The 13889-nt window shown below is 40.2% G+C and overlaps 1 protein-coding gene across 1 annotated transcript; it reads left to right on the top strand.

Annotated features, from left to right (window-relative positions):
* The first annotated feature begins 4714 nt into the window (after nucleotides 1-4714).
* psmb2 (proteasome 20S subunit beta 2) lies at nucleotides 4715-13008 on the top strand. Its single transcript, XM_058378227.1, has 6 exons — nucleotides 4715-4923; nucleotides 6048-6170; nucleotides 7343-7413; nucleotides 11582-11744; nucleotides 12498-12547; nucleotides 12821-13008. Exons 1-6 carry the CDS (start codon nucleotides 4833-4835, stop codon nucleotides 12920-12922), a joined length of 600 nt encoding a protein of 199 aa, XP_058234210.1. The 5' UTR covers nucleotides 4715-4832; the 3' UTR covers nucleotides 12923-13008.
* Nucleotides 13009-13889: the final 881 nt, after the last annotated feature.

Genomic DNA, 13889 nt, shown 5'->3' on the forward strand with positions numbered 1-13889 from the left:
TGAAAACAGCGGGTTTAAACTTTCATTCGTTCACTCCTTGACAGGATTATCCCCGTCTATGGAGTCCCATGTAAATCTCGAAACCTCATAATGGCCAATGTTGTCCCATAAAAACGTGTTGAACAATAGGAGATGAATGCAGGCTCTTTCACGCATTAAGGGGGTTTTTTAAACACAGGATCTCATGGGGGTCTCACAAACCCCGCCCCTCGCTTAATCTCTCCGCCGGTGAAGGCGCGCCTCTGAGCGGCAGGTGCGTGTGCCGAGCTCCGGGGGTCACAGCGGCGGCTAAACGCGCTCCGAAAGAGGAGGGCAAGGGAGGGAGGAAAAGAGGGAGGGAGGAAAAGCCGCCTATGTCGAATCCGCACAGCTGCTCCAAGGAATTTTTTCAGAGGCTGTCACTTGCATTTAGCTTGCGCTTTTTGTCCGGATGAAGTGGTCTCTCTCGTGTCCATGCTCTCTCACCGCCCTCTACTACTTAAGGAGGGGGAAAAAATAGAGAGCCGCTAAACGGCGACAGTCGCGAACAAAAGCGGAAGGCACCCGGCCTCGGCGGCGTGAAATCATCGATTAATCGGCCCGGCTGACACCGGCGCTGTTTCCCTTCAAGAATGCAAATGATTAAATTGCTGCGTTAAACACTTAAGCTCGGACTATTCCCCTGATACTGCCACTTTTTGTTCATTTGTAGGCCTAAAGTTTGCAAAGATTAACTGCATGGCAGAGGTGACTGTATTAAATTGAATGTGTCAACCCCTCTCTCTCTCTCAAACACACATACACACACACCTCAAACTCCCAAACTCCTCACAATGATTAATTGTATTTTTTTAAACACCATTTATCAACACCAAGCCACAATCTCCGGATTTGCGTCTCTTTGCAGGCTGTTACACACACACACACACACACACTTGAATTTAACTCATGAATATCATTAATCCAGCCTGTCCCTGGTTTTAATCAGAGCTCAAAACCTGTCTCAGTCCAACAAACTCTACCCTAAGGCTATGTGCCCGTAATCTCTATACTTTTTTCCCTCTGACTGGTCCCATTGGGACGCAGTGTGAAAGTGCTGTGTTAGATTGTTTTATGCTGTTTGTTGTCCTAAAAGTGGTTCGTTTCGACCACTCACAGACCATATTCCCCATTTCAAAGAGAACCCAAAGTAAAAATGGACATTCGATAATAATCTTTCCATTAATCTTTCATTCAGAGTGAATCAGATATTTCAAGGGATCCAATTATAATTGATGTACTTTTGCCAGAACAGTTATAGCTAAGTGTATTTGGCTCAAGGCTGCCAGGGTATGATTATGAGAGCAGAGTGAGTGGGATTTGACCCCACAACACGCTGATGGACAAGAACCAGATACAACATTGAACAGCGTGATAGCTGACTAAATAAGGCACAGAGAGTTGTATAGATTTTCCTAGCAGATAGCAGAGGGAAGTGTTGTGCAAGAGATCTGTGTCACTCCCGCTCTCTCTCTGCCTATGTGTGTTTGTGTGTGTGTGTGTGTTTGTGTGTCTGTGTGTGTCAGTATATTAGCAGTCAGTGCACTGGGGCCCGGAGGCGATTCCTGTGTGTGCTTATGATAAAGGGGAAGAGGGAGGAAGTAAGAGAGTGGTGGGGGGTGATAGTGGGGGAAAGTGAGAGCTGGAGAGAGAAAGAGTTAGAAGAGCAGGATGTAGGGGGTGATAGGTAGAGAGAGAGAAAGTGGATGAGAAGTAGAGGAAAGAAACAAGGCTGAAAACCAGCAGAGCTTGAAGCTTCCATGATGCTGTCAAGATCACATCCCCATCGGGCTCTTTGTGCATATGTGTATGTGTATGTGTGCGTGTGTATGTGTGTGTGTGTGCGTGTCACTTTCTTTCTCTTTCATGAAACAAGGGTAGAGTGCCTTGGCAGGGTAATTAAGAATGGCCTCTAAACACTAAAGTATGGCAGAAACACTCCAGATGAAAGTAAATGATTAAAATAATTACAGGCACTGAGCTGACGAGCTGGAGTGCGGGGTGGCCGCCGGACATTTGTCGGTAATTAGATAATTAATCTGAATGCAAATTATGAGTCCTAACGAAGCAGTCAGGCTAAACCAGTGACAAATGTAGAGAGAGATAGAAAGGCAGGGGGACAGCGAGAAAAAATAAATGAGCATGACACATCCAGCCTTACTTCCACTAGAGTGATAACCTACGTATTGAAAAACAAACTTCAGTCTCATTGACATCATTTATAAAGGACAGGGATGTGGGGTAGAGAAAAAAAAGTATTTGTCTAATAATGTACAAAGTTGTTGCTCTTGCTTTAGGTTCTGATGCATAGAATGATAAATGCTTGAGCTTTTAATTGCTTTTATAGTCTTTTTTAGCAGTATTTTAGCAGATTTTTAGCAGTCTCAAAATTAGAAAATAATTAATGCCTTGTATGCCATTTAAAGCAACATGTAATATGAGGCTTTGGGGATTTGGTGACCCTTCTGATCTCATTAACTTGATAAACATTTTGTAAAATTGAATCCTTCAGCTCTTTTTGTTAACTGTATAGTGCTTTGAATTTGGTTAATAAGCTAGCTCCATTCATTTTTCCATCCTTTATGTTATGTTTAATATCAAATAGAACTAGACTAAGGAGAGGAGAATGACTATGTGCTCCTATCAAGTATTACTAAAGTAAACAACATACAGGAAATTGATTTGAGATTTAAGATTCTTAGATCCATAGATTATTTTAATAAACGAATCTTGCTTTACAAAGAGGTATAATCCACACAAGACCATTAAGTGCAATGAAGAGAGAGAGAGGGAATTAAGCAGGCAGAGTGAAAGGTTTATAGAAGGATCTGTGGAAAAAAAATAAATGGGATTGGGGAAACTCGCTGGTAGAAATGTCCTTCTGTGAGCAAATTGTTTAAATATTGTAATGTCTCCCCTAGGCAAATTAATCGGACGGTTTAAGTGGCAAGTTAAGATGTATTCAACCAAGAGCATTCAACTAGTAAAACACTGTGAACAAAGAGTATGTTGAGCATATAATTATCTAGTAATGCTATTGTGTCTTATTACTATCATAGACGTGTTACAGAATCCTACAAAAAGAAGTAATTGTGTGTTAGCTAAAGAGTGGCAAATAGAATCAGTCAGAAAGGCACAGGAGAGGACAAGAAAGTGACCGAGATTACTAGCTACCTAGTTAGCTTTTCAAGAAAGTATCAATAAGAAATGTTTTTAAAAATGTAATTATGTCTAATGATAAAAATGTGTGCATGAGGCTTTATTTGTCTTGTATCGTTTGTGTATTTTAGTGTGATCTTTATTCACACATCATTCTACACCCTCTTATTTACTGTAGTCTTTGTGCCTTGCTCTTGTGATGTTGTATGCTGCACCATATGGATAGAATGACAATAAATATGGTGTATGAGTCTTATGTCAAATCTAGCCTGATATCTCTGACTTTGATTTAATATTTTGGGCTTTTTCTGATTGCTTGCATCAACACCATGTTTTTATGGGTTTTTTTCCCCCCTAATATCTCATGTTAACACCTTTTATCTTACTTTTTCAATAGTGTCCTCTGCATTACCTTCTGTAGGATAATCAACACCTAAACTCTCATGGTTAATTGTCTTTGCAGGGTAAAAGCATCAGGGCAAAGACCCTCACTAGAGACATCTCTGATCCAATATCCAATATTGGGCCGATACCAGAAAAAAACAAAAACAAAAAAACTATGCACTGGATATTGGAGTGTGTAACAAATTATCAGAATTAGACTTGGAAAATACATGTATTTGTAGAACTGGGAATGTTTACATTTAAAGAAACCTGAATTGTTTTTTTTTCCCTTGTTAAGATTGATTTTATTAGATGTATATTTATTATATTTATTATGTACAATATAAGCGCTTAAATGTGAAATGCTTCTGTAAAAAAATTAAAGTTTAGCATTAAAAAAAAAAGAAATTAATACTGTTTGGGATGCTCAGGATTTCACTATCTGTATTGGTATTGGAAAAGACAAAGTGGTGTTGCCCAAACTATCACCAATCTGTTTTTAATATGAATAGAATATGAATGTTTTAAAAGGAATCGTTCACCTCTACACTACATTGCCAAAGGTTTTGCCTTTACATGCACATGAATGTAATATGGAGTTGGCCCGCCCTTTGCAGCTATAACAGCTTCTCGGAAGGTTTAGGATTGTGTTTATGGGAATTTTTGACCATTCCTCTAGAAGCGCATTTGTGAGGTCAGGCACTGATGATGGACGAGAAGGTCTGGCTCTCAGTCTCCGCTCTAATTCATCCCAAAGGTGTTCTATCAGGTTGAGGTCAGGACTCTGTGAAGTTCCTCCACACCAAACTCACTCATCCATGTCTTTATGGACCTTGCTTTGTGCACTGGTGTGCGGTCATGTTTGGAACAGGAAGGGGTCATCCCCAAACTGTTCTCACAAAGCATGAAATTGTCCAAAATGTCTTGGTATGCTGAAGCATTAAGAGTTCCTTTCATTGGAACTAAGGGGCCAAGCCCAACCCCTGAAAAACAACACCTGAAATCAATTATTTGGAGGGGTGTCCCAAAACTTTTGGCAATATAGTGTATGTATTATAACATTCAGTACAGAAACAGCACCAGTAGCCATCTGCCAGCATCTAACAAGCCGTTTCACATCATGTGACCTCGAAGACTCGGCTTGCGTACGTCGTTTCCGGTGACGTTAGCAGAGCGCGCCGGTGTGCTGAAGTTTTGCTGTGTAATTTCTCACAGTGTCCATTCAATCCCGCTGTAACTGAACTCTATAGGTTTTATTTCCTTTTGCCAAGATGGAGTATTTGATCGGTGTTCAGGGTCCAGACTTTGTCTTGGTTGCGGCTGATAACGTGGCCGCCAGCAGCATCATCAAAATGAAACACGGTAAAGATTTAGCAAACTCACGAGCCTTAGCATAGCATAGCTTAGCTTTAGCTTAGCTTAGCTTAGCTATATTAGTTGTGTTAACAGTCGTGCTAGCAGTTAGCCTAGCCTCTCTAGTATTTTTTAAAATATTTTAATAACTTCGGGGTTTATTTACGCATGAATATAATTAGCCTTAGTCTTATATGCGCAATCCTTGTTCTGAAATAAATCACAAATATATCATTCACTGCATTTTCTTTACGATTACCCTATGCTAGTCAATGCTAGCGGCTTAGCTTGTACGGTACTTTTGTGCGCAGACCAGATTTCCTGCAGCTCAGTTAATCACCTATTACTGACACGAGCAGAAATGTCCCAAATAAATAGTTTGGGTCCACTTTTACGGTTTCTTTAGGTCTTGTTGATGTAGATAATTGTGAGACTGGTGATCTAGGGTCAGTAGATGAGTAGGCGAAATCTGTAATGAAAGTGAAAGTGATTTTTTCTTCGCTTGTTAGTCCTCAGTAACCAGTTACCAGTATTTATTAATGAATAACGTTACTAATTATCTGTTGTGTGAATGCTTTTTAATCATGTGATGCATATATAATACTAAGGTTATGTACACCGATCAGGCATAACATTATGAGCACTGACAGGTGAAGTGAATAACAGTGATTATCTCCTCATCTTGGCACCTGTTAGTGGGATATATTAGGCAGTACGTGAACATTTTGTCCTCAAAGTTGATGTGTTAGAAGCAGGAAAAATGGACAAGTGTAAGGATTTGAGCGAGTTTGACAAGGACCAAATTATGATGGCTAGACGACGGGATCAGAGCATCTCCAAAACTGCCGCTATTGTGGGGTGTTCCCGGTCTGCAGTGGTCAGTATCTATCAAAAGTGGTCCACGGGCGGCCAAGGCTCATTGATGCACGTAGGGAGCGAAGGTTGGCCCGTGTGATCTGATCCTGATGTGTCAGGGTTGTTTTTGTAGGAAAAAGGGAGACCAACACAATATTAGGCAGGTGGTCATAATGTTATGCCTGGTTGGTGTATACTAATGTAATAAGCCAGTGTTTTTGGGTGTGTACTCTATTAGAAAGCTAAACCTAATATGAAATGTGTTGTTTTTATTTCAGACTACGACAAAATGTTCAAACTGAGTGAGAAAATCCTGTTGCTGTGTGTTGGGGAAGCTGGAGATACAGTACAGTTTGCAGAATACATTCAGAAAAATGTCCAGCTCTACAAAATGAGAAATGGTATGTATAGTTTTGTTCTCACATACTTTCACCAACAACTCTGTAATATTGTTTCTCATGTTTAACATGTAATAAAGTACTAACTGAATAACTGCCAAGGCTGTATCACCTGGATAGCTCGCCTGCTTGTATATACGTATAACACAATATACTCTATATTACCAAAAGTTTTGGGACACCCCTCCAAATCATTGAATTCAGGGTTTGGGCTTGGCCCCTTAGTTCCAGTGAAAGGAACTCTTAATGCTTCAGCATACCAAGACATTTTGGACAATTTCATGCTCCCAACTTTGTGGGAACAGTTTGGGGATGACCCCTTCCTGTTCCAACATGACTGCACACCAGTGCACAAAGCAAGGTCCATAAAGACATGGATCAGAGAGTATGGTGTGGAGGAACTTCAGAGTCCTGACATCAACCCTATAGAACACCTTTGGGATGAATTAGAGTGGAGACTGAGAGCCAGGCCTTCTTGCCCGACATCAGTGCCTGAACTCACAAATGTGCTTCTAGTGGAATGGTCAAAAATTCCCATAAACACACTCCTAAACCTTGTGCAAAGCCTTCCCAGAAGAGTTGAAGCTGTTATAGCTGCAAATGGAGGGTAATCTCTATATTACATTCATGTGCATGTAAAGGCAGACGTCACAGCTTTGGCCTGGCTCACAGTCTCCGCTCTAATTCTATCTATCAGGCCCATTAGCTGGATTGATGTTAAAGCAGGCATAAGTAAGTGTGGAGGCATACACACAGGATGTGTATTGGTTCAGAACATAGCGAGCTCAACTATAACCAGTGGCAATATATTGAAAGAGATCATTGAGTCCAACTAACTTCACAAGCTCTTTGTTGGAGAGCACAGCATGGCTGGAGTCACACAATAAACACTGAGAGTTTGTCACCAACTCTTGCACAGTGCAGGAGTGATGGATAACAAGCTAACTAGGGAATTCTGGTTAGCTGAGTCCCAAATGGCTTCATATGGTATGGAATACACTCACCACAGACATGTTGGGATGGACTTTAGGGAACAGGGTACCCACAAGTGCACAGTGTATGAGTTGAGAAGAGGAAAGGGAGCAATGGCTGTATAAAAGCATGTAAACATGCATGTTCCTGTGTTTACAGACTGATTTGTAAGTTTTGTCCTCTGTATACTTTCTCTCTTTTAGGATATGAGCTCAGTCCGGCAGCTGCTGCAAACTTCACCAGGAAGAACCTAGCAGATTATCTGCGCAGTAGGGTGGGTACATGAGTCTCTCTCGTTTTGTTTCTATCACATATGTCTATAGTGAGAAAAAAAAAAATCACCTTTGGAGTTCACCTGAATTCATGAAAAGGCAAGTGTCAGTAAACCCATCATGCACTGTAATCGATTACATTGAAGGAATGATAAGGAAGGTAAGAGTGAAGGCAGCGGTCACTCAGAAGGAGCTGCAGGAACAACACTTACACAGAGAGTAATAAAGAATGAACTGCACTACAGACATCTCCGTTTCTACACCTCACACTCCACAAAATTCCTCCACTGAAAGATGAAACAAGTCTATAGCAGTAATTCAGCTTGTCATATGACCCTCAGAAAAGTATCCTACTAACAGTGAAGTACAGAACTGAGAGCAACATGACATGGGGCCGCTTGTTGCATTACATCTGATCGAGTGTAACCATGAATGGAGAAATTTACTGTTAGATGAGAGCGGAGTTTAATTATTGTTAGATTTAGCTTAATTTAATTATATCGGTTAAATAGCTGAATCTGGAGAAATTGAGGATCTTTCAACAAGACAAGGACACCAAATATACAGCCATAAAAACTCGTTTTGGCTTAAGCTTCTAAATACTTATTTCTCCTCACTCTGTGCTACAGACAGTGATTAGGCTGTATTATCAATTAATTGATAATAATTGATAAATAATTAATTGAATTAATAATAATAATAATAATAATAATAATAATAAATCCCATTAATAATAACTCACATTAGTGCTTTTTGTTTGTAATCTTTTTCTTTTGTTATTGTAAGTGCTGTATACGCTGTGCTGTTCTCCCAGTGCAGTCAAACCTCGAATCAGGTGTCACAGCTGACTGTAAAATCATGACGATTAATTATAGGTACAGTTTGTTAGATACTGACATTTATAGACAATCTAAAATGACTTATATCAGAATGCAAACCTTTACAACGTCTCTGCTCTGAAGGTGTGATTGTATTTGCCTTCCTGCCCCCAGACCGGTGCTCAATTGTTAACATTGAACTAATCTGTAAACCGAGTTCACGCTGGGTTGGCAGCACTGCGCCGCACACCGCTCGCTGTGACGGAGCGAAGGCCCTTGTTGACAGTGATCGAAGACAGATGTCAGTATGTTGTGTGTATGCATTGTGCAATATGAGGTGTGATTCAAGTGTCTGTGCTGTTGAGCACCTGAGTGTGTTCTACAGCATGATCCTCGCCATCTCACATGGTCCCTTTGTGTGTATGTGTGTGTGTGTGTGATCACTTATGCACCCATCTGTGTAAAAGGCCTGCCTACACCCTGGCCCTGTTGTCTGCTAGTTTTTGTGTTAATTTGTTAGGAGTATCTGCTGCTTGTCACAATAGCAGAAGGGAGAAAATAATTACAAAAAACAATTAGAGCATTTGTTGCAGGAGGGGCTGCAGAGGGAGAGCGAGCCCCGGGGGGGAGCAGGAGCCCTCAGGGGCATCGGGCATCGTTCCCAAATCAACATGCTTCAGCTGCAGCGCATCTAGTGCATGGTTAAAGAAAGGCCTTCACTGGCTGCCTACTCTACCAGACTTTCCTCTGAGGATTAGGTTTAGCAGGGTGATCTCTAGGGTTGGGTGTGGTTAAGCAATCAGCATAGTGAAAAACAATTATAATTATTTTTATTCCTAATGCACATGTCTATAATCTGTGCATTATGAATAAAATTAAATCTTCTGCTTGCTGTTATATTTTTATTTCAGTAAATTAGGATTTGGTCTGTGAAGATTTTTTTAAAATTAATTAATTAATTAATTAATTTATTTATTTATTTATTTATTTATTTATTTATTTATTTATTTATTTATTTATAAATAATCCTGAATTACATATTGGACCTATTTCCATATTTTAAAACTATTTTTTTAAATACTCAAGTCATCTCTTTTTGATTACTGAACATTCAAATACTTTTCTGTCATTATTGTGGAGGTTTGAAAAGATAGTGGTTTCAGATCGTTGTAATGCAGACACGCTTGACCTTGGAAGCTGTTATCCTGATGTGTCTAAAGGGAACTACATTAGTATTGTGTGTGTGTGTGTGTGTGTGTGTGTATGAGTGTGTGCTTTAGAAAAAAAAAAAGCCTGCAGGGAACTCCTGGAGTCTGCCTGCTCTTTCAGACATTTTTACTATTTTTAACTATTTTTATTATATTAATTATATTACTGAGAGAGAGAAAGAATGAAGTGTGGTGTTATTCGTTAAATCTACATACCTGTATAGTTTTCATGTTAAAAGAATGTTCCAGTAATTTTTGTAACGAACTAGTTATTTGTCATGCCTCGTCCAGTACGTTGTGTAGTTTTATCTATTTTAAAAAAACAAAAAACAAAACCCAAATCAATTCAAGAGCACTAGAGTGTGAGTTATTTAAGCTTTTCACAATATTTCATGCTAATCACATGTGATCAGATGCATACATTGCATAAACAACATAAAATTCCTTCCACTGAAGAAGTTTTGAGGAATTGATCATGTGTAGGTAGAATTCAACACTTGACCTATTATAAACTGCGTTAAATGTATTGTATTAAGTGTGTATCTATCTATCTATCTATCTATCTATCTATCTATCTATCTATCTATCTATCTATCTATCTATATATATATATATATATATATATATATATATATATATATATATATATATATATATATATATATATATATATATATATAAATACCTGTCTATTATGTGTTAAATGAGTTTTGAGTATGCAGATTTTTAGAAGTTATTGTTCAGTTTTGCTTAAGAAACAAAAGCCTTTCCACGCAGATGTTTCTAAGAAAAGCTTGCCATCTTTTGACTTCCAGAAATATAGCTATGTCTCTAGACACAAATAATTACTGTCACAGTATTTCATGTTATACGGCTCGGCCACAGCTGAACTTGAGAGAAGATGCCAGGACAGAGATAGAGAAGGGTGCCTTGGGCAGTCTGTGAGAGTTTGGAGGAACACTGGTGTATATACACACACACACGAAAAGGGAGGTGTAAGTGAAACATCTTTATCTCGACTGTCCCCAAGCCATTTTGCTCCAGTATCCTTTTCAAGATGTATAGCCTAGAGTGCTTTTGGGCGTTTGTATGCTCGGGTACTAATATTTAATGGTGTGTTCTCATGGGTGAGGTGAGAGGATTGCTGTTGTGTTAGGAACTCAGGTGGGGTATGTATGAAACAGGTGTCGAGTTAAGAGAGAATGGATGGAGATAGCACTCCTGGGACCTCTGTAGTTCCCCTGCCTGGTATCTCCAACAACCCGGCCTCTAAACCGGCTGTCTTCAGGGATACTCTCACATGGAGCACAGCCAAGCTTCTCTAACACTTACACTCCCGGAACACAGTGTCAAAGCCAAGGCCTGAATCAGACTGCAGGCTTTATGATGATATAATGTGTACCTCTAGCACCTGAACTGCTTTCTAGATGAAGCCTTGCTGGCAGAAAGCCAGTTTGTGTCTCTTCCTTCACGGTGATGAAATGAGAACCAGCCGAGTTACTAATCTGTTCGGACATTGGAATGGTTCTTTCCTTAAAAATGCAGCTTGAAGCAGAGGGAAGGGGAAGTGAAAAGCAGGTGTAAAGGCACAGAGTTAGGAGATGGCAAAGCAAGTAAGCGGGAAAGAGACTAAAGGAAGTTTTAATGAGCTCTGGCGCAGCTCCAGGGCATCGGGGCGAGGGTGGGAGGCTTGGAGAGGGGAGAAGGAAGAGAGGAGAAGAGAAAGGTGGGGAGGTGCTCCAAGCAGCGGGGTGCTGTCATCCAGCAGATGTCACACTGCTGGTGACACCAACGACCCCCCAGACCGCTTAACACCCCCTCCTTACCCCACCCCACCTTGCTTTCTCTCCTGTTTCGGCTTTTTCACACCCTCCCCTCTCGTTCTGACGCTGGGTTTGATGTTGATAATGCTACATCTAGTCCTTCGTTTTGTTGATTGAGTTTTAAGTCTGAACTTGTTAATTAAAAACAGTGTTTTAAGATTGTAGTGCGAACACTGGAGCAAACTTTTACAGTGATCCAAGGCACCTCAAATGCTTTAATGAGAAAGTCTGTGTGTATATTTGTCTCTCTTGCTTGATGCAAAAATGCTGTTGAACTGATGAGCTCTCTCTCTCTCTCTCTCTCTCACTTGTTCTCTGTAGACTCCGTACCACGTGAACCTGCTTTTGGCAGGTTATGATGAGACCGACGGGCCTGCGCTGTACTATATGGACCACCTGTCAGCGCTGGCAAAAGCCCCCTTTGCAGCACACGGATACGGAGCTTTCCTTACTCTCTCCATCATGGACCGATACTACAGGCCAGGTGAAACCCCCTCTTCTCCTCTGTTGCTGTCTCTCTCACTGAGTGTAGGTGTTTTCCTGTTACAATGCATCCAAAAAACAAGAACTGGTCCAAACAAGAACCGCGTAAAGTGCATCATAGTTTTTAGTTCACATGAACATGTACAACATGTTTGAATTGAAAGGGGATTTCTAAATTATAATAACAAAGACACAAAGTTCTTCCTGGTAATTGAATTTTATTGATTGAATTATTGTGAATGGTGTCATTCTAGACATCATAAGTCTTTGTGTAGCCTCCTAAAATCAGAAACGGATGCTTGTTTCTGACATAAAATATTGTGCCGGTTCATTTGAGGTTGAAAAATAAATAACACAGTACTGTTTTTGACAAGCTCAACATGGCACTCACGAACCAAACTACTCTTGTGACCAAGTGTGTGTGGTGTTTCTCACTGTATCAGTTGGTATACATACAAAACAAGCAACAAACTGTGCTCTCAGTGCCCTTAGTACAGGTTAGTTTTGACCAGGTTCCAAAACTTATGCCACCTTTAGACAACAGAGAAAAGCGTAGTTCCTATTTTTTTGGGGGGAGATAAAAGTTCCAGTACTTTGTGCGGTGGAAACAGACCTTTACAGGTTTCAGGTTGCTTTCTGCTACATCACTGTGAAAATCATACTGTTTTGCTCAGCAAGCTGCTCTTATCATTTATTTAATAATCTCATCATTTTATTATTTTTGACTTAAACATCCCTGTTGCTCTGTGTGCAGATCTCACACGTGACGAGGCACAAGACCTTCTGAAGAAGTGTATAGAAGAGGTTAGCTCACTCACTTGCACACACACACACACACACACAATCTCCGTTCTGCCACTTCTCATCTCCACCATCGTTCATGTCAGCGTTCTCTTGTACCTCCGTCTCTGGTGGTGTGAATGGCAGCTCTAACTAATGAAGTGAAATTAAGTTCTGTACAACGTTAAAATCATTTAAGCCATTTTCAGCGTTAATTGCTTTTCCCCCTCCCTGTTCACTAATGTGTGATTTTTTTTTTTTTTAACTTTTCTTCTTCTTCTTGTCTCTATTTCATAGCTCAACAAGCGCTTTATCCTGAACTTGCCCTCTTTCACCGTTCGTTTGATCGACAAGGATGGCATTCACGACATGGAGAAACTTCTCGTAGGGACAAAGTAACTGTCTACTGTGGATCTTCACACCATGGCTCTTTTATACTGCATCTCATCCTTTATGTTCAAATAAAACTTCAGCCCTGTTAAGTACATTGTGTTTCAAGGGTTTTTATCCCCCCCCCCAATTAATTTCTGTTTTTATCAACACGTTGTTGCTATTAACAGGAAGTAATACAAAACATTGTTAGCACTTATTGTCACCAAACGTAATGAAGTTTATTAATAGAAGAGGAAGGAAAATTATGAAAGACATCTGGCAGAAACAGAACAGCTGGCCTCTGAGGGGAAGGATTGGGAATATTTGGTGTATATCTTTCTTCTAAATGTAACTTTTAATACAGGATAATGTTTAACGAATCCATTTATTTCTTCTTGTCTACTGAAAGTTTAACAGCACCGGCAAGCCGATCAGATATTTTCTAAATTCAATAAATAATTGAACAGAATCTTTAGTTAGGTTTCTGACTCCTGAGGAGGATTCTGAGCAGATCAGTGTGTACCTGAGAAAAAGCTGCAATCCCTGATTTTATTCCACAGTCTTACTGTCCGTTTGTTTCGATTCTGTTAGCAGCTCGAGCTCAGGTTCTGCATCTGAAAGAGTTGAAATGGAACTGGGACAAAAAATGAGAACTGCTCATCAGTGACTGCTTTTTGAATGTGCTGCTGTTTCTCACCTTGTGCAGAGAAAGTATTTTTGTACTATGCTTTATTTATGAGTGTGTGTGTGTGTGCGTGCATGCATATCTTCCCTCTGCAGACAGGTGAGATTAATAAACATTAAACAATCCCCCCTGAACATAACCGGAATCTGCAGGGAAGAGTAGCATATGTTCGCCTGCAGGCACAGAGACGCTGAATAGCGTCTACGAGTATCAGAGGAGAGAGAGAGAGAGAGAGAGAGAGAGAGAGAGATCAGGGATTTGACACTCAGGGCGTGCGAGCTAGTAGGGGGGCAGGTATGGAGGTGTAGT

Source organism: Hemibagrus wyckioides, linkage group LG24 (assembly GCF_019097595.1).
Source record: "Hemibagrus wyckioides isolate EC202008001 linkage group LG24, SWU_Hwy_1.0, whole genome shotgun sequence".
In the NCBI taxonomy this organism is placed as follows: domain Eukaryota; kingdom Metazoa; phylum Chordata; class Actinopteri; order Siluriformes; family Bagridae; genus Hemibagrus; species Hemibagrus wyckioides.

Coding starts and splice junctions, on each gene's coding strand:
- psmb2 (XM_058378227.1), top strand. CDS start 4,833: ATGGAGTATTTGATCGGTGTTCAGGGTCCAGACTTTGTCTTGGTTGCG. Junction 4,924..6,047: donor CATCATCAAAATGAAACACG/GTAAAGATTTAG, acceptor TTTTTATTTCAG/ACTACGACAAAATGTTCAAA. Junction 6,171..7,342: donor GCTCTACAAAATGAGAAATG/GTATGTATAGTT, acceptor TCTCTCTTTTAG/GATATGAGCTCAGTCCGGCA.